Here is a 25,928-nt window from a genome sequence, read left to right as displayed (position 1 = left end):
TCGAACCGCTGACCTTCTGATCAGCAAGCTCAAGAGGCTCAGTGGTTTAGACCACAGCGCCACCCACGTCCCTCTAACTATGTACAGAACACCACACCAGAAAGGGGGTGGGGGGAGAAAGAGAAAGGGTGAAACCAGCCTCCTTCTGGCCCTACTCTTATACCGGTAGTCAACGTGACCTTGACAGAAAGAGATAACAGGACCAGTTTAAGCCAGCTGTACTGAACTTCTCTGAAGGAATAACCCAAACACCAAGAACTTTCTGCTTGCTTCTTTCACATAGAGAAGCTTCCGGGACCCCCTTGCATTAATTAGAATAGGGAAGATCTCTACACATCAGATCAATACTTTCTGCACTAAGAAATGCAAGCTGACATATTTTACTTTCCCTAACCTGGGGGAAAACAAGACAGTTACATGATCGTATCATGACATCTCTGCATACTGGAAAAATGCTTCCTCCCCCCCCCCCCCGGGGGAGGTGAGCACTTTTGCAAACATTTTCAGAGAAGCCACACACCTTACAAAGTATTGGGTTAAAACAGTACTGCATTCCATTGGACAAAATGAATGTGATTTTACATGGATTGTAAGCTAATATTAGCCCGAAATTGCCCTGCTGCCATCCATAGAATGAGACCCACAAGTGTGGCGGAGTGGTTGCGCTGTCATTCGAGGGACTTAGCTACATTAGTAAAGAAACAGCAGTTTTAATGTGATGCAAACACGCAACACCAGATGGCGCCAGAAAGCAGGAAATTTTAAAACACGATTTTCCATAAGATTTCTCTCTCTCTCTCTCTCTCTCTCTCTCTCTCTCTCTCTCTCTCTCTCTCTCTCTCTCTCTCTCTCTCTCTCTCTCGTTATAACGACCTAATTCCTGATTTCTGACTTATTTATAGTGTTCCCCCCCCCCAGCCCTGTGTTTAGATCCACCCTAGGATTAAGAAGATTTAAGTTCAGAGCCCCGCTCAGACTCCTCCTCTTGGGAAGTTCTCTCAAACTTGGGCCATTTGCCACCTCTTATCCTAGCCAGCGTATTCGCTGCCCAGAACTCCTTGGAGTAAGGGAGGAATAAAAATGCAATAAATTAAGAACAACGAGGCCACACACCTAAACCCATGTGCTAGCGGATAAATCCCATTGGACGTATTGGGGCTTACTAAACATGCTAGGATGGTGCTATAAAAATATACAGGAAGGTGGTTCAGATTATTATTTAAATTTATTTACTTTACAGTCACATATTGAACGTACAGCATAGAAACAAGATTCCAAATAATCTCCTGGACTTCCCTCCTCCCCTTTGTGGGTCCTATTGTTAATCGTTTCCTCCTGCATCTTTCATGATAATCCAAAATCTTTTACCTCTCTATGGCGTCCAAAATTTACCATTAAACGACAAGTGATGTTCCAGTCCTGCGAACGATTTTAACTGTTTACAATGGTTTTTCAGATAAGTTATAATTTCCCCCCATTTCGGCATAATCCATCACCCAGAGGTGGTTTAACCCACAGCGCCACCTGCGTCTTGAGCTACAGGGTGGCAATTTCAAAAGGGCTTACACAGCAATGTTCTGGGTTCCTCTCCTCCCTCCCTGCGTGGGGTGAGTGGGGGCCCTGTTGCAACAGTTCAATAAAGATCAAGCTCACTAGCTGCTTTGCTTCCCCATATTCTCTGGTTGGCCTCTGTTATTTCCTCCTACCGATAGAGAACCCACATAAGGACTCTATGCGGGCTTTTGGGTACCCCATAAGGGAAAAGGAGCAGTTTTTTCTTATAACAATTTCATAACACCGTTGCGGACCACGTGATGGTAGGATTGGGCCATTTAAGCTGTCAAAGCTGTGTTGCTTAAGTGGAATTTCGGCCTCTGCATTGATAGTATCCCTCCTTGGATTGCCTTGGACTGCGTTCAGAGATTTCTCAGGACATGCCCCATGCGTTCTCTAACCCACAGATTTGACTGTGCGGACCGGCAGTTCCATTCCATTCCTGCTACCTGGCAAGCTCTCATGGAGAACCCCAATGATGTGAAAGAGCTAATCCCAGAATTCTTCTACTTTCCAGAGTTCTTGGAGAATCAAAACAGTAAGCAGTGGAGTGATTTTCTTGCTGTGCATTTATTTCCCCCAGGAGAAGCTGCCTGGTTATAGTTAACTATTCCAAGTAAAGTGCTTGGCTTAAATTTTGATCCCTTAGTTGTAGGGCACATGGAAATTCAGATATAGCTAATAGACATGGGAGTTGTTTTTAGCCAGATTATTGGTTTTTTTTAATGTTATCCAGAGGTGGCGAAACTGATGCCTCCCAGGTTCCTCATCCCTGATATACTCTGTTGTGTAACCGTTTCTGAAATCCATTTCTGTGGCAAAGTAATCATTTTCCTAAGCAGCGTTTTTTTTTGTCCTCTCACCTCCCTTCCATATAGACTTTAAAACTCCTGATAAATGCTTTATTTGTTTTGCACGGTTGATAGCAGCCTAATTTGCTACTAATGTTGTCTTAATTGTGGCTCTGCAGATTTCAGCTTGGGTCAGCTGCAGATCTCGAAAGAAGTTGTGAATGATGTTCTCCTCCCGAAATGGGCCCAGTCACCAGAGGACTTCATTTTTAAGCACAGGAAAGCTTTGGTGAGCTATTGCCCTCTGGGTTCAGTGGAGTGTCAAAAATTCATATAGCACATGCTGCCCACAAGGCTTAAGCTGTACGTTTTGTTGCTATCATTTAATTTGCATGTACAATACTTCACAGCGGCCTTCGCTGCCACTTTTCCTGCAAATGCTGAAACCCGTTCTCTCCGTCTGTCCTAGGAGTCAGAGTACGTCTCTGCCCATCTCCATGAGTGGATAGATCTGATTTTTGGCTACAAACAGAGAGGGCCAGCTGCGGTGGAGGCCCTGAATGTGTTTTATTACTGTACTTATGAAGGTACCAAGCTATATGTTACTCTTATATCATCGTATCATGTGGGAAGGAGTTAAATGTGATTTACATGGCAAAATTATTGCACCTTGCTGATTTCTGCCTCATAGCATTCTATGGCTAATTCCCATTGAGCTGGCAACATCGAGGTGGGGGGGGGAAGTGTTAGGAAAACATTCTTTAAGAAACAGATAAAAGTTCCTGGAAGCATTAAAGAGGGTTCCAGAATTTTCTTTAGTGTTTAGGAGTGGCACTCTGGGCTTTACTGGTGTCAGCTGGAGGTGCAAATAAAGGAAGGAAGTTGCAGGCTGCAATTTCCGCACGAGGAAAGCACACACACATACACATACACACACACACACACAGTCAGCACACACACTGACAACAAGGTTGGAAGTAAGACAATGCGTGCTGCTGATACTGTGGGTTTTGCTGTGTCAGGATTGTTAATTACTGAGATTATACCGTGCTGGAGAGATAAAGAAGGAATGCAAATAGCTTGTATATAATAGTAACAGAAATGCTTGCCTAACTAGTCAAGCAATAAAGAAGCTCTTGAATGAAGAATTTGAGTATGACTCCTGTTCTTGTCCTCTGCCTCCGGGGAAAACTCTGCTACAAACAGTAAGAAGTGGTTTTACTGAGGTGCCACCACTCAAGCAGAAAAGCGCAGGAGTGTGTGGGCGGTAACCTCTAATACAAAGGCCTCCATCCCTTACAAAGGAGCATCATGGGAACAGTTGCAAAGGAGGCAGCAACTACATGCCTCCCAATAACAGATCAATTAGGGGAAAGACCTTGTGCCTAAATTGTGTCATTAAATGAATGGCATTTGCCGTGCTGATTGGTTTATTGTCGTCCCAGGAGCTGTAGATCTTGATGCCTTGACCGACGAGAAAGAAAGGAAAGCTTTAGAAGGGATGATTAATAATTTTGGACAAACACCTTGTCAGCTACTCAAGGTAAGTCCTTTGGCAGCAATAGAGAACACAAGTTTGCTATCAAGGCTAATCCATCCTGCACTGAAACACTACTTTTGGATATGCTTTGAATGGAGGGGAAAAGAGGGGAAGATTATATTGTTTCTGGGGTGTGTGTGTGTGTTTGTGTGTGGTCCAAAGGCACACAAGGCCACTGTCTTCTCGAAATTAAGTTGGTCTGGCTCTGTTCAGTGCCTGGGAACCACATGCACACCACGGCGGGAGAATTGTGGGCTGTAAATGTAGAAAAACAAATAAATATGCAGAGTTGAAAACTTAAATTTGGCTAGAGAGCCCTGTGTGAGTGTATATACTTCAGTATCCTTCAGTATCCCTGAAGGAGTGTCTCCACCCCCATCGTTCTGCCCGGACACTGAGGTCCAGCTCCGAGGGCCTTCTGGCGGTTCCCTCACTGCGAGAAGCAAAGCTACAGGGAACTAGACAGAGGGCCTTTTCGGTAGTGGCACCCACCCTGTGGAACGCCCTCCCATCAGATGTCAAAGAGAAAAACAACTACCAGACTTTTAGAAGACATCTGAAGGCAGCCCTGTTTAGGGAGGCTTTTAATGTTTAGTAGATTATTGTATTTTAATCTGTTGGAAGCCGTCCAGAGTGGCTGGGGAGGCCAAGCCAGATAGGCGGAGTATAAATAGATAGGCGGGGTATAAATATATTATTATTATTATTAGTTTTGCCCTGCCATCCTTGTACTAGATTTACTAAGTTGTTCTCCTAGGCTCCTTGCAAAATATGCTTGCCCAATAATTGTGCATGGTTAGGCATGCCTAAATTCCTAGTAACTCCATTGCCAGGTTTGAAGAAGGCTTCCACAATTGCGACTTTCCCTGCTATTTATGTTTCACCCAGGAGCCGCATCCTGCGAGGCTGTCTGCGGTGGAAGTGGTGCAGAAGCAGACCAGAAATGAAAACGCCGCATTTCACCTCTTCCAACACCTCCCTGAAATGAAGTCATTCTTCATTGAGGTAACATCTTGACAACATTGCCTACACATGAATTTGATATCAGCATGTTTTTCTCGTTGCAAGGCTTATGTTACCTATCTGTGATGCATGCAATGTATTCAAAAGGCATGTACTGGTCTCTTATAAGATTGGCTTGGGGCCGGTGGAGGCAACGTCCCCTAACACTGTTCCACAAAATCTATGAGCGCGAGTCCTGACCGTCCTTCACTCACCATGCCTTCTCGCAAGGCGATTAACAGCAGAGTGATCCTTCAACATCAACTTCGTTGGACTGGCCATGTTGTGCGGATGCCTGATTATTGTCCTCCAAAGCAACTACTCTATTCCAAACTTGAAAATGGAAAGCGTAATGCTGGTGGTCAACAAAAGAGGTTTAAAGACACTCTCAAGGCAAATCTAAAAAAAATGTAGTGTAAACACAGAGAACTGGGGAACACTGGCCTGCGAGCGCTCCAGTTGGAGAACAGCCTTTACCAAAGGTGCCGTGGGCTTTGAAGACACTCAAACTCCAGATGAAAGTTAGAAATTTGCTAGGAGGAAGGCACGCTTGGCAAACCCTCACCATGATCAACTATCGCCTGGAAACCAATGTCCCCATTGTGGAAGGATGTGTGGATCCAGAATTGGCCTCCACAGTCACTTACGGACTCATTGTTAAAACCGTGTTTATGGAAGACAATCTTACTCGGCTACGAGTGATCGCCAAAGAAGAAGATACCCAGTCATTATCTCATATGCACATATATAGGATGGAGTGGCAAGGAGAATAACATTGCTGTGTGGCGTACCTTTCCTACACTTCCTTGCCCTGTGCCTTTAGGGTACATGAGCCCAAGACACTGGATTTCAACTGGTGGGTCAGAAACCCATAGCTGCCAAGTTTTCCCTTTTCTCGCGAGGAAGCCTATTCAGCATAATGGAATATCCCTTAAAAAAAGGGATAACTTGGCAGCTATGGAAACCTGAAGTGGGACTCCCAACTCCCATCAGCCCCAGCCATTGGTCAGTGATGATGGGAGTTGTAGTCCAGCAGTATCTGCAGGGCAGCCAGTTTCCCATCCCAGCCATTACTGGGATGAATTCTGACCCGAAGTGGATCTCAACAGCAACCCTACAAGGAGAAGGGGAAAGCTGAGGGCGTGGATCCCCAAATGCATGGTTGGGCTAAAGGTTGAGCCTTGCTCTAAAAATGTTGGAGACTGCTGTATCAAGAGGGTTTGCACAACTTGTTTATATCATGGGGAGCTTTGCCAAATACTGTCTGCCCAATCTCATCCAGCTGTTGCCAACTGAAATTATTTTTTCACCCACCCACTCCTCTCTCTCAGGGGATCAGCGATGGGATACCTATTGTTAAGTCCATTGTCCCCAGGAATCAGTCACGTTCTTTCATGTCACAAGGGAGCCCAGAGATTTTGGTGAGTAGGATGTGCTGAAGAGTGTGTTGTTGCTGCTGCTGTTGTTTGGAATTATCAACTGAGCTCAATAGCAATTTGTATTCTATTGAGCCTTAAACGGCTCCTGACCGCAATACAGTGGTACCTCAGGTTACAAATGCTTCAGGTTACAGACTCCGCTAACCCAGAAATAGTACCTTGGGTTAAGGACTTTGCTTCAGGATGAGAACAAAAATCGTGTTCTGGCAGTGCGGCGGCAGTAGGAGGCCCCATTAGCTAAAGTGGTGTCTCAGGTTAAGAACAGTTTCAGGTTAAGAAAGGACCTCCAGAACAAATTAAGTTCTTAACCAGAGGTACCACTGTACCTCAAGTACTGCCTCTTTCCATATGAACCTACCCGGACTCTGAGGTCATCTTCTGAGGCCCTTCTTTGTGTGCCTTTTCCTCTAGAGGTTCGGAGGGTGGCAACATGAGAACGGGGCCTTCTCTGTATTGGTTCCCCATCTATAGAATGCTCTCCCCAGGGAGGTTCCCCTGGTGCCTTCATTATACACCGTTAGGCGCCAGGCAAAAACGTTCCTTTTTAACCAAGCCTTTGGTTGATCTGATTTACATCCTATGCCCTTTTAAAATTTGGTTTGGGGCGGGGGGCTATTCGGTTGTTTTTTAATTTTTATTATGTATTTTGTGGTTTTAGATCTTGATTTTATTCTGTGAACCACCCTAAGACCCCCGGGTATAGGGCAGTATATAAATTCAATAAATATAATAATAATGATGATGATGATGATGCTGTTGTCCTGTATAACTGAAAAACCACAGGCTGTAACTTGGTGTGTTATCATTTCTACTGAGCTGACTTTGCCCTGGTCTGAAGCACTTCCAGTAGATGAGATTATTATTACAGTGCCTGGTAAATGGCAATAAAGATGCATCTCTACCCTTGTATTATTATTATTATTATTATTATTATTATTATTATTATTATCATCATCATCATCATCATCATCATCATCATTACTGCTACTACTACAATCTAAATGGGGGGGGAAGTAGGAGAGGAAAGAAGAGAAGGAAAATCAGCTGTGCTCCTCCTTGATATTGATCGTTATATAAATGTAGCTAATTAGACACACTGCTTTAATCATTGATCGTTTCTCTGCTTTCTCTCCATACACATTCTTCTGAAGGTAACAGTGAGTCAGAACTGCATCATTGGAACTCATGGGTGGCTGCCTTACGACAGAAATATCTCCAACTATTTCACTTTTCTGAGAGATCAAACTGTCACAAATCCCAAGTGAGTAAAATAAGAATAAAGATCATTTTCTGGTCTTTATCGTGCCATGATTCAGGAGGACTTTCGTCAGACGTCTGAAGTGTTATCCTTGGTTGTAAACAACACAGATGTAGGTATTTGGGGGGGGGGGAGAAGTGCATTAAAAGCTGGTGTCGTGCAGTAGTTCAAACCTGGGCAATAATCTCTCAAAGCCTCGACTCAGATCTATGCTCAGCTGTGAAACTTGCCAGCTTTGAATATATTTGAGTGGTTCAGACATGCCAAGCCATGTGGATAAGCAACGAGAAGCATTGGGCGCCCACACCTTCTGTTATTCTGTAATGGTTTGAGGCAAACCAGAGTTTCCATTTTGTCTGAGCCAGCAAACTATTGCCACCTTTATCTTAGTCACTTTGATAAGAGAGTCACATCTTGCTATCTGCCATACTAATAGGCCTTTAGCTAGTATGAGAATAACAATGCTCATTGCTGAGCTTTGGGAATTTCGATAAATTACGAATTGCTTCTCTGTCTTTTGCATAACTTTATTTCGTTTTCTGTATTTGTGCGGGTGAGTTTAATGAACTTATATTCATCTTGAAATTAGGTTGCTAGGGCTGAGCATTGTAGGTAGCAGAAATTAATGCCTTTGAGCAGGCAACACAGACCTTAACGTAGCCAATTGTTTGCAGAACACAACGAAGCGTGAGTGGTCCTTTTGCGCCAGGACTGGAGATTACACCCAAGTTGTTTGTAGCATCTCATGATGCAAAGCTGCTATTTAGTGGAGGCCACTGGGACAACAGCATCAGAGTGACATCGCTCACGAAGGGGAAATTGATGGCACAGCATATTAGGCACATGGGTAAGTCATTTCTGATAACGGAGAGTAGGGGTGGGAGAGGGAGAGGTGGGTATTTCAGTATGTTGCTTTGATCAATTAGCAAGAGTCGTGCACAAACGAGGAATGCAAAAGGAAGTCCCTTATGAAATGGATTCCCCCTTCCTCACAGCACAAAGAATTAGAGCTACCTCTGCTGCTTTGCTGCAATAGTAGTTCTGCTTACCAAAGTGATCCTGGTAATCTCATTGTATGATTCAGAGCCCAGATAACCCACCAAGTCTCTTCCTCTCTCTTCACCTCCCCCCCCCCAATTTATTTTTATTAATTTTCCAAATTATTACAAATCAAATCAAACCGGATTAATTTAATTTAATACGATTTCTTAAAATCAGGTTTCCCACTGCTGTTCCAAACGTATGATCACCATCATTTCCTTGGATAGCCGCATCACTTCTTATTTCGAGTCCTGTTGACATCCTTGCCGTTAAACCATTCTTCCAGCTGGCTGCTTTGCAGCGTAAAACCACGCGCCTGCTTTTGTAGAAGCTGGCACGCCACAGTCTCTCTTAAATTGCATTTTAAAAATTGGGAACGTATCTTGCTGTCCTCAGCTAATGGCATTCCTTCTCCGTTCAGATATAGTGACCTGCTTGGCTATGGATTTCTGTGGAATCCATTTAATTTCGGGCTCGAGGGACACCACTTGTATGATATGGCAAGTTATTCAGCAGGTAAGTGAGCTTTTGCAGGTCCATGAAGGCAAACTGCAGTGGGTTGGGAAGCAGCAAGGGAGGGAGAAGTGTTGTGACCTTGAGGTGTGATAGTCTTAAGAGCCAACTCCTGCTTTCTGTGGTTGCTGAATTATGGAAAAATGTGCAAAATGTACAGGAGCAACTTGGGAATCTGCGATGGATAACGGCTGATGAAGTAGGCTCTGGTGCCTGAAAGCTCATGTTAAGGTGCCAAAAAGACTTTCTTAAGATTGGCTGTTAACTCCTCAGAGCATTCTGCTGCACATCGAAGGTGCAAATCTCTGGTTCACACTTTTGATGCTTCCGGCAAGGAACAAGCAATTGTAAATGTGACAAGACGTTGCCCGCTGCCCTATATTTCAAATTGGGTCTGAAGGATCCCTAAAAGGGGCATGTCTCACAGTTCCTTCGTTTATTTTTATTCAAGATTCCGCTATTCCCTTCTTCCTACAGCCTCAACGAAATCAACAGAGAAACCATCACAAAAAAACAGCATATCATTTATACCACAGAGTTGTAGCAGCAATAATCTAATATCAGTAAAATCCCACGTTAAAATAGTTTACCCCATTCTGAGTACTCCGGCTTTTTCAGGAGTGTGGTAGCTGCTTCACAAGGCTGCGTTGATTTTTAAAAAATGGTGATCAGTTTTATTTTATTTTAAATCACCTTTTCACAGAGAAAATGAGTGAGTGATTCCCCCTGGCCTAAGGGCAAAACCACACACCTTTTTGTTCATAGGGTTACACAGAGTCCACATTGCTTCCTCCAGCACATCATGGTCTATAGTGACTTAACAGTGATTCTCCAGGGTGTCGGGTATTCCCAGCCATACCCGAAGACATCAGGGATTGAACTTAGGACCTTCTGCCTAAAAAACAAATGCTCTGCAATGAGCTACAGCCCTCCCCAAACCTACATCTATCAAGACAACTTGTGGGCAAAGTTAGACGTCATATTTTCTAAAATGCAAACAAGAAGCTGCTGGTGCAGGAGGAGGGCTTGGCAATGGCCTTCATGCAACAGGGGTGGAATCTACACACATACAGTGGTCGGTGTTTAAGGATGCAATTGTTTCCGGGGAGCCATTTGCTCCCCGAGCAGTACTTAAACAGAGTGCCTCTTCCGTGCGTGCGCGAAGCGCCGATAGAGCGCTTCTGCGCGTGCCACACAAATTGCTTCTGCGCATGTGCAGGCTGCGCAGATCGCTTCTGCACATCCGTGGAACCAGGAAGTAAACATTTCCGGGTCCGCGGAGTACTCAAACCGTGAGTACTCAAACCGCAGCGGACTAAGCCGAGGTATGTATAAAAAACGCTGTGAAAATGTCTTTTTAAAAAATGTTATTTTTGGGGGGGGGGAGAGAAATACATTGAATTTGCCATAGCTCACTATCACCATCTAGTGCCACATTTGTATATTGCAATTTACAACACACTTGAAACGTTTTATTTGCACCTGTATAGCTGAGTCCAGGCAGGGAAAGGGAGTTTAACCAGTCACTTCCATGCTGCAGGGAAACATACTGAATGCCATGTCTACTTTGGTCCATAATGCGGATGCTTAAGGCCTCCTTCTGCACCTACCTGATTCTACTCTCTAGGTGGTCTCTTCCCATCATTGGAGCCACTTTTGATCTAGCTGAGCTTACTTATGATTTCAGAGCTCAGCTTGGAGAGGAGAGGTATGTTTCTTTAAAAGAGCTGCTGTAATGATAGGCTTTGCAGAGGAGAATTAAGCACATACAACTCTGCCCTTAGTCAGATAAGAAATCCATATCTTGCAGCATTGGACAAAACACTTTCCAAGGTATTTTGGTGTGTATGGTTTTGTATTAATGGCTCTGTGTCTGTGTATTCGAATCTGACTGGACTTGCATTTTGTGAATACAGTTGAACCTCTTCTTACCACCCCCTCTTCTTACAGTTGTTCCAAGTTGTGACCGCGGCAAACCCGGAAGTAACTGGCGGGTTTGCCGCCGTTCATGCATGCGCAGGAGCGGTGATTGCCATGCGCACATGCGGGCAATCGCCGTTCGCACATGCACAGAAGCGGGCAATCGCCACCCGCGCACAATGGCGCCTCTCCCAAGCGACCTGTTTCGACCTCTAGACAGACCTCCGGAACGGATTATGGTCGCAAATAGAGGTTCCACTGTATATACAGTCCCAGCAGTAGTCTGATTCAAAACACGACTCTACCAGGATTGTATGTTGCAATAATTTTCTATACATTGATTTTATGAGAAATTGCTTTGTGATGCCACGAGAAAAGCAAAAGGAACCACTGGTTTAGAAATAACTAGTTGCATCTAAGCGCATTGATGTTTTGAAAGGGCCTTCTGTATGGTTAAAATATATATTATTATTATTATTTATACCAGGGAGGCGTGCCTGTAGGCCTGGCACCTAAACCTTTGCAGATTCTGTATGGACATACCAATGAAGTATCCTGTGTTGGCATCAGTACAGAACTGGACATGGCTGTGTCAGGGGGCAGGGTGAGTTTGCTTGCTATTTCCTCAACTACACTGAAAGCAAATAACCGTCCCGTGATTTAATGCTCAAGCCTTGGGCGACCTCGTTCATGTGCTTCGTTGTTACCCCTTCCATTTATGCTCGCGAGTTGTGTTTTTATGCTGCACTGCTACTAGGCAGACTTAATCTGGGAACAAGTCCCAATGAACACAGCGAGACTTAATTCTGAGTACATATGTACAGGATTGTACAGTTGCATGTTCAAAATGTGACGTCCTTCTTTAAAGGGAAAGGAACGTTTAAAGAAGATTGGGAAACGCTTATTGAATATATGGGGGAAATTGTGTACATTTGAAAATGTTCGCAGCATTAAGATAAATTCAAACAGTGTAAATAAGTTTTGATGGAATACTGGTTTAGTTTGTATAAAATATGCAGGGATTTATGTTATGCAAAATGAACCATGGAAAGAGAAGAAGGGAAGTCATTGATATTTTAAGGTTGTTTAAATGTTTTTTTTTAAAATGGCAATATGTGTGTGTGTGTGTATGTGTATGTATGCATGTATGTATGTGACGTCCTTGGCATTGGGTTTTAGGATTTTGTTTTTTGCTTTCATATTTATTTCTAAAATCGTTCCTCTGCCTCCTCCTTTCTTTTAAAGTGAAGGGTGGAGAAGGAAAGACGGTGTATCTGACGAAATAGAATTATAGAGTTAAAACATGCACACACATTGCAGATCAGGGAAAAACCAAAATGGCCCCAAGCAATTAAATGATACGGTATAGGCCAAGCATCCCCAAACTTCGGCCCTCCAGATGTTTTGGACCACAATTCCCATCTTCCCCAACCACTGGTCCTGTTAGCTAGGGATCATGGGAGTTGTAGGCCAAAACATCTGGAGGGCCGCAGTTTGGGGGTGCCTGGTATAGGCAGAGGCAGAGCAGAAGATGGGCAAAGGCAACTGATGCTGATTTTCTCCCTATCTTCCACCCTGATGTGTTCTACAAGGGCTGAGACTGCTGAGAAAGGATGCCGCCCCCTGGACCGGTTGCAAGTAAGGCAGAAGGGCAGGCAGGTCCACGTTAAGGATGGTGGGGCTGTACCCCATTATTGGACCAGCCTCCCCTGCCTCCCCTGTGTGTCTTTTTTGTGTGTGTCGCTCTATTTCTAACAGAGACGCTCTCATCACTGGGATACACCCAGTGCAGAATGCAGAATGCTTCACATGGTTCTATGTATGCTATAAAAAAAAATACACCTGGGTTGAAACCTGAAGGAGTGTCCCCCCCCCCCATCATTCAGCCCAGACGCTGAGGTCCAGCTCTAAGGACCTTCTGGTGGCTCCCTCCCTGCGAGAAGTGAGGTTACAGGGAACCAGGCAGAGAGCCTTCTTGGTAGTGGTGCCCGCCCTGTGGAACGCCCTCCCACCCGATGTCAAGGAAATAAACAACTATCTGACTTTTAGAAGACATTTGAAGGAAGCCCTGTTTAGGAAAGTTTTTAATGTTTGACGTTTTATCGTGCTTTTAATATTCTGTTGGGAGCCACTCAGAGTGGCTGGGGAAACCCAGCCGGATGGGCGGTGTAATAATAATAATAATAATAATAATAATAATAATAATAATAATAAGAAGAAGAAGAAGAAGAAGAAGAAGAAGAAGAAGAAGAAGAAGAAGAAGAAGAATAGTCTTAGAACACTTTTTGAATGCATGGCTTTTTCTTTCTCCCTTCTGAACAGGACGGCACTGTGATTGTGCATACGATTCGGAAAGGTCAGTACGTGAAGACTCTGAGGCCGCCGTGCGAGAGAGCTCTCTCGCTCACTGTCCCAAATCTTGCCGTCTCCTGGGAAGGACATATAGTCGCCCACACCAGTGTAGAAGGAAAGACAACTCTCAAGGTATGGGGACAGCCAGACTCAAAAAGGCCTAGAAGCTGTTAGGAGTCGTCCTACAGACGAGTAGGACCCTGGCAGAGACACATGCCCGACATGAGACACATGCCCTGACAGGATATGCACAACTTGCAGACTTGAGATATAGAATAAGAAAACAAGAAGAACATACGTTTAAAGAAGATGGGAAAATGTTTATTGAAAATATGGGAAATAATTGTGTACAGCTGAAAACACTGGCAGCATTACGATAAATTCAACAGTGTAAACAAGTTTTGATGGATGTAATACAGTAATGGAAAACCGATTGGTACACTTTTTGTAAAATATGCAGGGATATAAGATATGCAAAATGAACCATGGAAAGAGAAGAAGGGAAGTCACTGATATTTTAAGTATGTCAAATGCTTATCTGAAATTGTAAAACAGAAAATTTAATCAAAATTATGTTTAAAAAAAGAAGCACAATTTAAAATTGCTGCGGTCTGGTGTGAGCGAAAGGTTTGCTTTTCTCTCTGTCCGTCTCTTTGTTTCTCACAGTATTTACCTGACTCTGTTCTGAAGAAATGCCTTCATTATGCAGTCCCCGGCAATCAGTTCTGTTTTGTTTTTCCCCAGGATAAAAATGCACTACATCTCTATTCTGTGAATGGAAGGTATTTGGGCTCAGAGAGCCTGAAAGAGGACGTGTCGGATCTGTGCGTGGCTGGGGAATATATTGTCATGGGGAGCCTCCAGGGATTTCTATCCATACGAGATCTCCACAGGTAATGAGAACGGCTGGGAGGGGCGGGAAGCACTTCAATTGAAGTGGAATCCATGGCTGGGGCTGCCAACTTGAACCAACAGTTGACGTTTACTTAGCCACAATCCCAGCACTCGGGGCCACTGAAATAAATTAAGGATTTTTCTTACTATTCGCTGGTTCTTCCTGGCCCCACCCATAATAATAATAATAATAATAATAATAATAATAATAATAATAATTTATTATTTATACCCCACCCACCTGACTGAGTTTTTTCCAGCCACTCTGGGCAGCTTCCAACAAAATATTAAACTATAGTAGTCTATTGAACATTAAAAGCTTCTCTAGACACTTGCATGAAACTTCACCTGACCCCAGAAGGCGCTGCCCATGCTGGAATGGGACCTTTAGCTTGAAAAAGGTTCCCCACCGCTGCTTTGAGACCATCTCCATCCTTTCCCCCTAATAAAATTTTATTAAAATTCCAATTTTTTTTGCAATTTTTGCAACTTACATTGTTTCATGCCTTGACTTCCCACCTCCAGTGTTTTTATTCAAACTCTTTTCTACTGCATTGTATACCAAATTCTCATCTACAGTGGTACCTCTACTTACGAATTCAATGCGTTCCGAACACACATTTGTAAGTCGGAAAAAATTGCAAGTCGAATTCCATAGGAATGCATTGGGAGAAAAAATTCGTAAGTAGAAGCAACCCTATCTAAAAATTCGTAAGTAGAAAAAGAGCTCCATTTGTAAGTAGAAACATTCGTAAGTAGAGTTATTCGTAAGTAGAGGTACCACTGTATTACCAAAATCCCTCTTAATACAATCACTTTTATCATTTTTCTTTCGCTGCTCCTCTCTTGAATCCTGCCCGCGATTTCATTTGTTTGTAGTGCTTTTCCAAATAGTCCAAAAGGCCTCCATTCTTCTTTAACAAGTTCATCGTTTTGAATTCTTAATACTTCTGCCAGTTTTTCCATTTCCACCTGGTCCGTAACTTTTCAAAGCCATTCCTCCTTCATTGGAACCATCTCTTCTTTCCTTTTTTAATATATTCTATTTGCGATTTTCAGTTTTATGCATTTCCATACTTTTACAATCATTTTAACATTCCAAAACTTGACTCCCTTCTCCCTCTTTCTCCGGTTCCTTAAGTTTGTTTTTTATATCTTCTGCATAACATAATTTGCTCTTTTATTCCTTAACATAATTTGCTCTTTTATTCCTCTACTTTAAACATATACTCTTATAAAACTGCAGGTTATTACAATAATCCTGCCAATGTTCTTACCTGTTTGCAGTTTGTTTGCAAATATTCAATAAACCATTTCCACTCTTTTATAAAAAGTTTATCTTGATTTCTTATTCCCCCCCCCCCCGGTAAGTTTCGCCATTTCTGCATATCCCATAAGTTTTTGTATCCATTCTTCTTTTGCTGGGACTTCTTCTTCTTTCCATTTTTGGGCAAGTAACATTCTTGCCGCTTTGGTCGCATACATGAATAAATTTCTATACCGGGGCGGCCAACTCCCGAGAGACTGCGATCTACTTTGAAAATTATAATCTGGCAGTGGGGGGTTGAGGTCAAAGTTGTTGACCTTTTTTGGGGAGGGGAAATGCCCCATTTTTAAGGGGATCAGGGAACTTTTCCCACCTCTTCTGAGGGAGGGGGAAGGCCCCCTATTTGGGGGAGGAGCAGAAGCAGCAAGTAAACTTACGATCACTGGCCACATAACAGCCTCCGTTTCTAAGCTCTGGCTTCCCTTCTAGACCGCAATCTAAAAAAACCTCGCAGGGATCGACCAGTAGATCGCAATCGGCATGTTGGACATCCCTGTTCTATATAGTTTGGGTAGTTCTGTCCCTATAATTCCCAAAAGGAAAGCTTCTCTTCTTTCCGGTTTGGTGCATATAGATTTCTAGTTGCTGTTGTCACATATGCAAATATGTGGCACATGTGACAGATATGCAAATATATCTCAAAAGGTTCCCCACCCCTGCTTTGAGACCATCTTCGTCCTTTCTGACGTTGGACTTCCCATAACTATAAGGCCTACCAGTCAATGTCAATATTCTCCCTGTATCCAGACATCCTCTAAAACAGGGGTGGCCAACCAAGAGACTGCTTACTTTAATTCTACTTACAGAATTAAAAAGTGGCAGTGATCTACCCCCATTTGGGGGGTGGGTTTCAGGTCGAAGTTGTTGACCTTGTTGACCTTTTTTTATAGGGAGGAAAGCCCCGTTTTTTAAGGCTTCCGTTCTGCAGATCGTGCAACAATGGAGGGTGGGGCAGGATTCGATTTTACCAACGCTAAGGAAAGGGACCAAGCGATAGATCTACCAAAACCTCACGGGGATCTACCAGTAGATCACGATCGACCTCTTAGACATCCCTGCTCTACAATATACTTTGGTGCATTTTCTAGGGGTTGCTAACCAGGCTGTTTTGTTTCCATTTATTTCAGCCTCAGCCCCAGCACCTCCCCCTTGGCCATGCGGCTGCCGATCCGCTGTGTCTCTGTGACCAAAGAGTCCAGTCATATACTGGTGGGCCTTGAGGACGGCAAGTTGATCATCATCGGCGTCGGAAAGCCGGCAGAGGTAAAACCTACCATCAGGAACTTTATCTACCGAACAGTGGGCAGCTCGCTTATTTCTGCTTTCCAGCTGGGCAAGCGATCGCCTCTGTGGCAGGGCAAACGTCAGAGCAAGCTTGAGCTTTCCCAGGGGAAGAAATAGTTTCCGAGGTGTTCTTGCGGTTTCTTTCCAGAAGGTCTTCTGCTGGAAACGAGAGCATAGAAGGGAACAACATTGGGGAGCGGGGCAGAATCAGGCGTGCGCCTGGACTAATAATACAGAGGTTTTACCGTAGCTGAGATTACAACTTTCTGCTGCTTGCTAGATCGGGAAGCCGGCTGAACTGAACTTGCGCATTGCTGCCCGCCGTATAACATTTCATTCTAAACACTAATGCACCACTCCCATTTGCAAGTTACGAAATTTGATTTCGGAAGAACGCTAAACAGACAAGGATGAACTCCTGCGGAATTTTGTTTGTCTTTGCTTTACTGCATTTGGGCTTGACCTTAAAAGCTATAGTTAAGCACCGCCTTATCATTGTCCGATAGAGTTAAGGAAAGGGAAAATACTGCTATTTTGTTCTGTGATGGTTCTGTGACACAACTGCACCAAAATCTTTCAGTGCCATTGAGAAAGGATGCTGACATAAGCTTTGTGGACCAGTGGAGAATGCCGCATTGCATCGAGTTTGAGAGAATTCCTTCTAATTTTAACAGTGATGCCTAATAGGGCATTCCTAAGTCAAGCAAACCTCTGGACTAACATCTTCAGAAGATGCTAGGAAGTAACTGATAACTATCTCTGTTTGATTCATGAAGATCATGTAAAAAAAAAGCTCTGCAGTTTTTTCCCCTATCTCAAGCGTCACACGGTTTGAGCACTCCGCAGATTTCTGAAATGTTTTGCACCGCTTGCCTCTGGTCCAAACTTAAACCTGTGCCTGATCCATTGGTTTGCTGCAGTCAACGGCAATCAAACATTTGCACTAGCAGTATTCCTTTTTTGTATATTATATTGTATTGATTAGATAATTGCTGGGCCCCACAAAAAGCTGCTCTGGGAGGCAGAACAGTGGAGGGGGCTGGGAGGGATTAGCAAAAGTTGCTTCCACGACTGGAAATCTCTGCAGGATCTTAGCCTGTTCTGCAAACTGTGAAGGGATAAATGTGTTTGCAGAAGGGCATATCTTATTCCAGTCTAGTGTGTGCTGTTGAGACCACAGGTATTGATCTGCCTTTAACCACACCAGCATGATTGGGCCATACATGTGTCAGCATAGGCTTTAACTTTTATGTATTTATGTCAACATATCTTACATGTTTTTAAATAGTGATTCTTGCACTAATTATTTCACTTGAGCAATTTAAATGTGTACAGATTTGGCACCATGATGATCTTCTTCTTGCTGCTGTTGTGCAAAATCGTATTCCTTCTGATTCACTGTCAAGCGTTTTAGTTTTCCTGCTAAAGCATAGCATTTTTCTAGGTGCATTTCTGTCCTCTGCTTGTTTGGAATAAAAGTGAATCCCATTGTGTTCCATGAGACTTAACTCCCTAGCAAAACCGTAAAACTGATTCTGTTCCCTTACACTGGACTTTTAAAAACTGTGTTTATTAAAAACACAAAACCAAAAACCGCCACCACAAAGTCAGAAATCTAAATTCCTTTCCCCCTCTTGATTTTATAAAACCACTTGACATTAAGGCCCCATAACAGTGGGAAAGCACAAGGCAGACATCCATGTTGCTTTGCTTATTTGTGTGCCCTAAAATTGTCCAAGCACTGAATTATTTTAGGAATAAATTGCTCATTGTGTTTGTTTGTGTATGTGTGTGTGTGTGTGTGTGTGTGTGTGTGCGCGCGCACGCTATATCTTGTGCTTTCTGTGCTTTTTCCAGAATCTCCTGAAGTTTTTATTTAATTTATTCCCCTTATTTGCTCCCTCCCCTTCTTTTTGTTTCTCTCAATTACCCGAAACAGATGCGTGTGGGACAGCTCTCTCGAAAGTTGTGGGGTTCAAGCAAACGCATCAGCCAGATTTCATCAGGAGAGACTGAATATAACACGCAAGATTCCATGTGATTTCTGCTCCTGCCTCCTCTTGGGGAATCCCACACATTTATTTAATCTTCTGATTATTTTCCAATCGTATCTTTCACCTTCTCAGTTACGTTTGAAGCGACAGCACAGTTTCCGCAGGCAGATATGGGGAATAAGCCTGTAGCACCTGTCATTTTTGTAATTGTGTTTATATGTTAGAATTTGACGAAATAAGCTGATTCAATATTATTTAAGCAAATGAATTGTTTGTGAGAGATATGTATGCATTCATATGTTTATATGTGTATATTTGTGTGTGTTTATAACATGCTTGTCTGTACATATATGTGTGTGTTTGATACTTAACTGACATTCACAGGTTAATGCTGGCAATCATGGGTAAGTTCGCTGAATATCTGAAAAATTGATTTCTATAAGCCTTTTGCATACATGCCAGTGAATGCTGACAAATATTTTGAGGTCAGCATTCATTGGTATGAAAGTTTTTGAACACTTGCCAAATTTGTCTGAGTTATGTGATTGTCGACATCACCAAACGGTTGACATAACATATAGTTATATAGGTTGTGATCCAGTAAATTCATTTACTTGTGCACAAGCAAATGGGTATGTGCATAGCTACGGCAGTTTGTCGCTCGCCCACCCCAGCATTCTGTGAACTAGCTTGTCGTTTAAAAGTAGGCCTGGTGAGAGCAGGGAGTGTTGCCCAAAAAAGAAGCAAAAGATCCAATTTATTACCTGAGCAGGACACGGGCAGTCGTCTGGATCTTAACCAATGCCTCTAAATTTCCTGTCCGTTATAGACAAACACGCTTCCTTCTTTCACCTCCAAAGGTTCCATAGTTCCAGAAATATAAAAATGAAAATGATTCAGACTCAGTTGGTGGGGTGGGGTGGGGTGGGGTGAGTTTTCCTTGTGCCCTTCAGTTGAATCCTGCAATCGACATTAGAATCGTATCGAGCAGCTGGGAACTGTTCTTCAGGCGGTGCCTCCGCCGTCCAGTTTGGACATTGTGCGTTGGATTGTCAGGACGTTAAAAATGTATGTGAACCTGGGAGAAGCGGGAAGTAGGCCTGCTGCTCTGAACACGCTGCTGGAAATTAAACTTGAGAGGTAGGGTCATTCTGAAAAGAAAAGGTGTACTATCTGATCCAGCAATGCCAAGATAGCAGATTTTTCCACAAAGGGATGGCGATTCCGGGCCCAGCGCATGCAAGCAGTGCTTAGTGTGGTGTGAGGAGATGCTGTCTCCAGCAGCAGGGAGTTGCGCATGGCTGAAACCCACCTGCACACTCCAAAAAGTGATCAGCTAAAGTTGTCAATCCTTTGGTAATGAGGAAGAGGTGGTCGTGCACAGGGCTGCGGTATGCTAACATGTCTTTTTCAAAGAACATTTCAGATACAGCAAAGGAGAATCTAAGCGCTACCTGTGTTTTCCTTATTTCTTTTGACTAAGTGGGAGCCACAGTTTCCTGCACATGGAGCGCCATAGTTTTGGGTGAGAGCTGAAGGATCTATTGCTTGGGATTCCAGGACGTTCTTCGATGGTTAAAGCCAGAGGCCTTGGTTTTAGACCTGAATTTGCATGGGGAAATATTGACCTCCAGGGCAAAGTCTTATGTTGTTGGGCTGTTGTTGTCGTTGCCATACGTTGGTAGGGCTTTGCTTGCTTGCTTGTTGGAAGAGTATCGTTTAAAACACGGTGTTTTATGGAACTGGTCAATAAGTTGTTATTTTATTATCTATGCAAGTTGAAGTGAGTGGATCACAAATTTCTTTCCAGGCTGGAAAGATGTTGAACTACATGAGAAATAGAAGCAATTTTCAGTTTATTCCTTGACTTTTGTGCAGATGTCTTTGGAAATTTGGTAATTATTTCAGGGATGAAGAACCTTTGGCCTGCCAGATTTTGTTCAACTCCCAACCCCAGTCAGCATGGCCAAAGATCCAGGATGGTAATTTTTAGTCCAACAACATCTCTGCAGGCCACAGGTTTCCCATTTATTTTGATTTGTTTATTTAAAGGATCGATGCTCTTGGATTTTAGCTCTTGCTCTTTTTAACAAAGGTTATAAAAAAGTATTTAGTGGGTTTGTTTGAATAAATCTGGCTCGGGTGTGCAGAAATTCTGATTGGAAATAACTTTGCTGCTTATTGTAGGGATCAACTGGGATTTCAGGGATTAAAGCAATTCTCACACAGGGCTGAAATGGAGAATGTGCATTTATACATGTGCGAGCAAGTTAAAATGAAAGCTGTCATTATTGTAGCAATACCAAAGATAATCTGGAAGTGTTGAAACATTTATGAATGTGAAACTGGTCCATTAAGATTTAAAAGTGAAGGAGTATTGATGAATATTCTGGAATGAGTCACCTTTTAAAAAAAATTAAAAGAACTAGGTGATGTAATTATGCGGTTACGGGTGGGTTTCTATATTGTATTGTTTGGGGGCATTATGTTGATTGTTATTTTGCTTTTTTAAAATAAAAAAATAACTAGAAAGAAATGTCAGGCTGGTAAACAAAGACTAATTCAGGGGAGCAAACGAGAGAAATTGTGGGAACTGTTCATTGGAGAAATACCATTTCTCCAATGGTATTTGGGAGGATCCCAGCAAAACTGAGTAACTTATGAGTCTTCTGACTTTTGAAGGAAATAATTAAGGGAAGCCAATGTGGTAGCCTCAAAATGTCGTTGGATGCACTGCCATCAGACCAGATCACGGTTGCCAATGGTTGGGGAATGATGGAAGTTGCAGTCTGGCAAAACCTTGAGGGCATCACATTGCCTGCCATTGCAGTGGATCAATGGAAATATTGGGCACATGGAAATTTATCAGTCTTTGATCTGTGTAGGAACTTTGCTCCACAGCAGAGTTGTGCTTATGGACTGAGTCCTTTCACAGCTGCAACTACGCTTCCATTCGGAGAACGGAAGCCTTGCTTCAGAAGTGATGCTAAGCCATGGCTTAGGCTCAGACTCGGGCCTCCAGGCGTTTTGGGACTACAACTCCCATGATCCCTAGCTAACAGGACCAGTGGTCAGGGGTGATGGGAACTGTAGTCCCAAAACATCTGGAGGGCCGAGTTTGTCTATGCCTGGCTTAGCTTAAGGGTAGGGCAGTACGTCTGCGGGAGGAGAGAAGCAGCTGCAGTTCTTACGGAGAATACTGCCATTTCACATCTTCTCTTGTCGTGGTTTGGCTTATAGCATCACATGATGGGTGTACGATTTCAGGTTCCCCACTTGCGCTGTAACTGCTTAGGTCTGTGCCATGAGCCACGCCAGTGGCATGGGTCATACCAGGAAAGCAAACACTTTGCTGGCCCCTCTGTATACTCCTGTATACTCCTGCCAAATTCTAGCAGGTCAACGAAAAGTCTTCGCTTTGAGAACACTAAACAGAGCTTTGAAAGCAGCAAAAAATAGCGTTTTCCTGAAATCTGGCAGCACTGTGCAAGAGTATTTAGGGAAAGTAAGGACCATTGTTGACATGAGAGGGGCAGGGCGATTCGGTTGTTGACTTTCCCCAGTCCCCTCTTGCTTGGCCACAGACATGCATGTTCTTCACCACTGCAATGCTACAAGGACAAAGAATACGGAAGATGTTCTTGTGCTGGCTCAACAGCAGTTTTGAATATCCCAGCTTTGTTGAATTAGCAACCCGCCCTGGAAATTGTGCTGCTATTTAAGACTGGTTTTTCTAAATAGAAAACACAAATTCATTTACCACGTGCCTCTGCATAAAACACCACAATTAAAATAGAAACGGGACACTAAGCCTTATGTATATATATATATACAGGCAAATGATAATCGCATAATGATTATTCTGATAGTGCAATTGTGATTACAAATGGGTTTTTAATGCCAAAAATGCCTTGAGATTTTGGGTGGAAGTCTTTTAGATATATTTAGGTTCAGCTTAGTCCTCGTGTAACAACAGCAAATATTTCTGTTAGTCTGTGCAATACCTTTCCTCTCTTTTTTGGGGGGGGGTGCTTCTAAGGTTAAATAATACACTGTGTTTTTGATGGTAAGGTTTAATAATTTTAAGTCTGTATGTATGTATATTGGCTAACACGGAACTGATGTACAGCATGGTGGGAAATGTTCTAAAATTTGCACTTTGTAAGATTTACAGATTTGTAATTTAACCCTTTTTATTAAAAGGCTTGCTCACATTGTACATAAAATGATTGTCAAATTAGGTTTGTATATAATGGGTCTGAAGCCAATTAAATAAAATTGGACGTGTGTTTAGTCTCTCTCTCCTTTTTTGTCGTCCCAAAGCACTGTGCCTGCATTCAAATATCTGCATGGGCACCTTGGCTGGATTGCAAGGTGGGGCGCTCCATGTGCAAACAATTCTCTTTAGCCAATCTGTTGTTCAGCACGGATGACAGATAACAGCTCGCAAACTTGGCTGGAAGTGTCCTGTCTAACCCCTGAAAGTGTCCTGTCCAACCCCAGGAATACCTTCACATCTGATAGGAATCTATGCATGGAGGCAGGGCTTGTAAACATACCCACCCTTTTGCAAACTTTTAGCCCTTGTGCATTCAGACGCGTGCCTAGGGGGAAAAAAAAAGATTTTCGGCCCTGGCTGAGCTGCAGCCTACACAGAAACTATTAACTTCTGCTCTGAGAACGTTTCCTCGAGCAAAAATAGCTGCTCGTGGGTGAGGGGGGGGAGCATGTGAGAATAAAAGAGTTGCTGCAAAAGAATGCACAACTATATTTTATAATAATATTATTTTTTTATTTATACCCCACCCTTCCTGGTTTAAAAACTGGGCTCAGGGCGGCTAACAGCAAATATAAAACATTGATTAAAATGTGACTTTAAAAACAGCATAAAATACAACATAAATGCAGCATCAATGTCAATAAAATTCAAAAATTCAGGGGCAATTTGGGTGGGGAGAACCCCTAGTCAGTAAATATCAAATGATCACCAGGGCTAACTGGCCAAGTTACTAGGGCCAGCAAGGAGACCAGGGAAGAGTTTAAATGTGGGGTCCCAGAAGGGTTTCTTCATAAAAAAGGAAAGGGGAAAGGGAATGGAGGATCAGGCTAATTCAAATTGAAGGCCAGGCGGAATAGCTCTGTCTTACAGGCCTTGCGGAAGGAGATCAAGTCCTGCAGGGCCCTAGTCTCGTGGGACAGAGCATTCCACCAGGTCGGAGCCGTCACTGAAAAAGCCCTGGCCTACTATCTAAGATGGTATAGAGTTGCATTGTGGGAAGCAGCAACTTGCCAGCATGCGCTTGTGGCCCATGGGCCTTGGGTTGCCGACCCCTGATTTACACGATGCATTCATAGCTATCGTACAAAAGAGGATTGTGCTCCAGGTCGACAGTTTTTTGTCCTCTCCTTTTTATTTAAAAAAACCCCCCGCAGTGTTAATGATCGTTGATGAGATTATCTCACAATGTGAGTGCTTGCCTCGCCACAATTAGGACAACTAAGTCTTCCTCAAGTACCACGCCTATATGGATGCGAAGGCAGTAAGAGCAAAGGAGAAGAAAACAGGTTTAAGATCTAAGATGCAACCACGGAAGGGGTGGTGGCATCATCCCCCAATTATTGGATGCATGGGGGGGGGGAGTTTGAGAAACGCTTGTGCGGAGAGATCAGGAACTAGACCATCAGGGTAGTCACAGTGGCATCATCTCAACATAGTGTGTCTGAGAAAATGCCATGTCAGACTACAAGGAGGAAGGGACTGCAAGACCTTAGCTCAGGCATCCCCAAACTTCGGCCCTCCAGATGCTTTGGACTACAATTCCCATCATCCCTGACCACTGGTCCTCTTAGCTAGGGATCATGGGAGTTGTAGGCCAAAACATCTGGAGGGCCGCAGTTTGGGGGTGCCTGCCTTAGCTGCTCGCTTAAAAAAAAAAAACTGGAACTGATCTATGTAAGAATTTGATGGCCAGCACCCTTGGCCATAGAACTACAAACACCATTTTCATGGAATTTGCAAAAGGGTGGGATTTTTGCCTCCCCAATAAAAAGACACGGCTTTCCCTTGTAAAGTAGCTTTTGCCTCCTCCTACAAGCAGCAGTGATCCTTCGCGTAAACCCTTCAGCAACGAACGAAGTGAATGGTTAAAGTAGGGGTGCCACACACACTAACTCTCCACCCCCACCCCCCAGTCATCAAAGCACAGGACACCTCCTCTCCCCCAGGTCTGAGCTCAGCAGGTGACTGCTATCACCTGTTCATTCAACATTTTATATATTTTCTCCAGCTCTGCCTATGGGGACAAAGGGCAAATTTACCACAATTACAAACACTGCAAAGCCAGCACGTGCATTTCAAATGATTTATATGCTTTGTGGTACATTTGAAGAGAACTATTAAGAATGGGTCAAGTGGACAGAGGGAGAAATAGCTTCCAGACTGAAAGCATACTACTCACCAAAAGAGGAGGTGTGTTGGGTTCTTTGTGCTACTGCGGGATCCTTTTCTCCCGAGTTTCCTGCAATAGTGATACAAAAAAATAATTACAGTACCTAGCAACTATTAATTTTGTAATATGCTGCAAATGTGTTTTTGAACCTGGCAAACAAAATATTCCAAATACTAAACATTTGTTTATTTTTCAAGGCATATTAACACCACACATTCAATCAATTCATATTCTTCAAGATGAGGCTGTTTGAGCTTTGTGCACCTTTGAGACTCAAAGGGTGTGGGGGGGGGGGATCACCAACTCTTACCGCAAGTTTGTGCCGTCCTATTTGAGACTCGCTATGACCCTCACGGATTGCTTGGGGGGCAAGAAGCCGTTGCAGTGGACTGCAGAGGCACAACAGGCATTTGATCCTCTCAAAACACGCAGGCCTGGCCAGGACACTGGAAACATTTTCTGAATTGAGGAACCTGCATCCCCCCAAAAGCTGAATGCCATGGTATAAGCAGGTTTGCAGCCCAGAACTCCTCATGCTAAACATACACCTACTGTATTTTTCGCTCCATA

At 43.4% G+C, this 25,928-nt stretch overlaps 1 protein-coding gene across 4 annotated transcripts in view; it reads left to right on the top strand.

Annotated features, from left to right (window-relative positions):
• NBEAL1 (neurobeachin like 1) overlaps nt 1-23,202 on the top strand; it is a 135,343-nt gene extending 112,141 nt beyond the window's left edge. For 2 of the 4 annotated variants that reach the window (XM_088670825.1, XM_060281908.2), the window contains 14 exons: nt 1,962-2,092; nt 2,525-2,634; nt 2,815-2,932; nt 3,791-3,888; nt 4,774-4,890; nt 6,219-6,308; nt 7,478-7,587; nt 8,259-8,431; nt 9,047-9,141; nt 11,546-11,662; nt 13,381-13,542; nt 14,155-14,303; nt 16,759-16,894; nt 18,855-23,202. In XM_088670825.1, coding sequence (XP_088526951.1) covers nt 1,962-2,092; nt 2,525-2,634; nt 2,815-2,932; nt 3,791-3,888; nt 4,774-4,890; nt 6,219-6,308; nt 7,478-7,587; nt 8,259-8,431; nt 9,047-9,141; nt 11,546-11,662; nt 13,381-13,542; nt 14,155-14,303; nt 16,759-16,894; nt 18,855-18,956 — 1,708 coding nt within the window. In that variant the 3' untranslated portion in view covers nt 18,957-23,202. Of the gene's footprint in view, nt 1-1,961; nt 2,093-2,524; nt 2,635-2,814; nt 2,933-3,790; nt 3,889-4,773; nt 4,891-6,218; nt 6,309-7,477; nt 7,588-8,258; nt 8,432-9,046; nt 9,142-11,545; nt 11,663-13,380; nt 13,543-14,154; nt 14,304-16,758; nt 17,033-18,854 lie in introns of those variants that run through there. The other 2 variants (XM_088670790.1, XM_088670721.1) reach the window with 1 other exon arrangement.
• Nucleotides 23,203-25,928: the final 2,726 nt, after the last annotated feature.

The sequence above is a fragment of the Zootoca vivipara genome, chromosome 1, assembly GCF_965207765.1.
Source record: "Zootoca vivipara chromosome 1, rZooViv2.hap1.1, whole genome shotgun sequence".
In the NCBI taxonomy this organism is placed as follows: Eukaryota; Metazoa; Chordata; class Lepidosauria; order Squamata; family Lacertidae; genus Zootoca; species Zootoca vivipara.
Note: the sequence above shows the minus strand (reverse complement) of the source record. Positions and strands in the feature narration are given on the sequence as shown.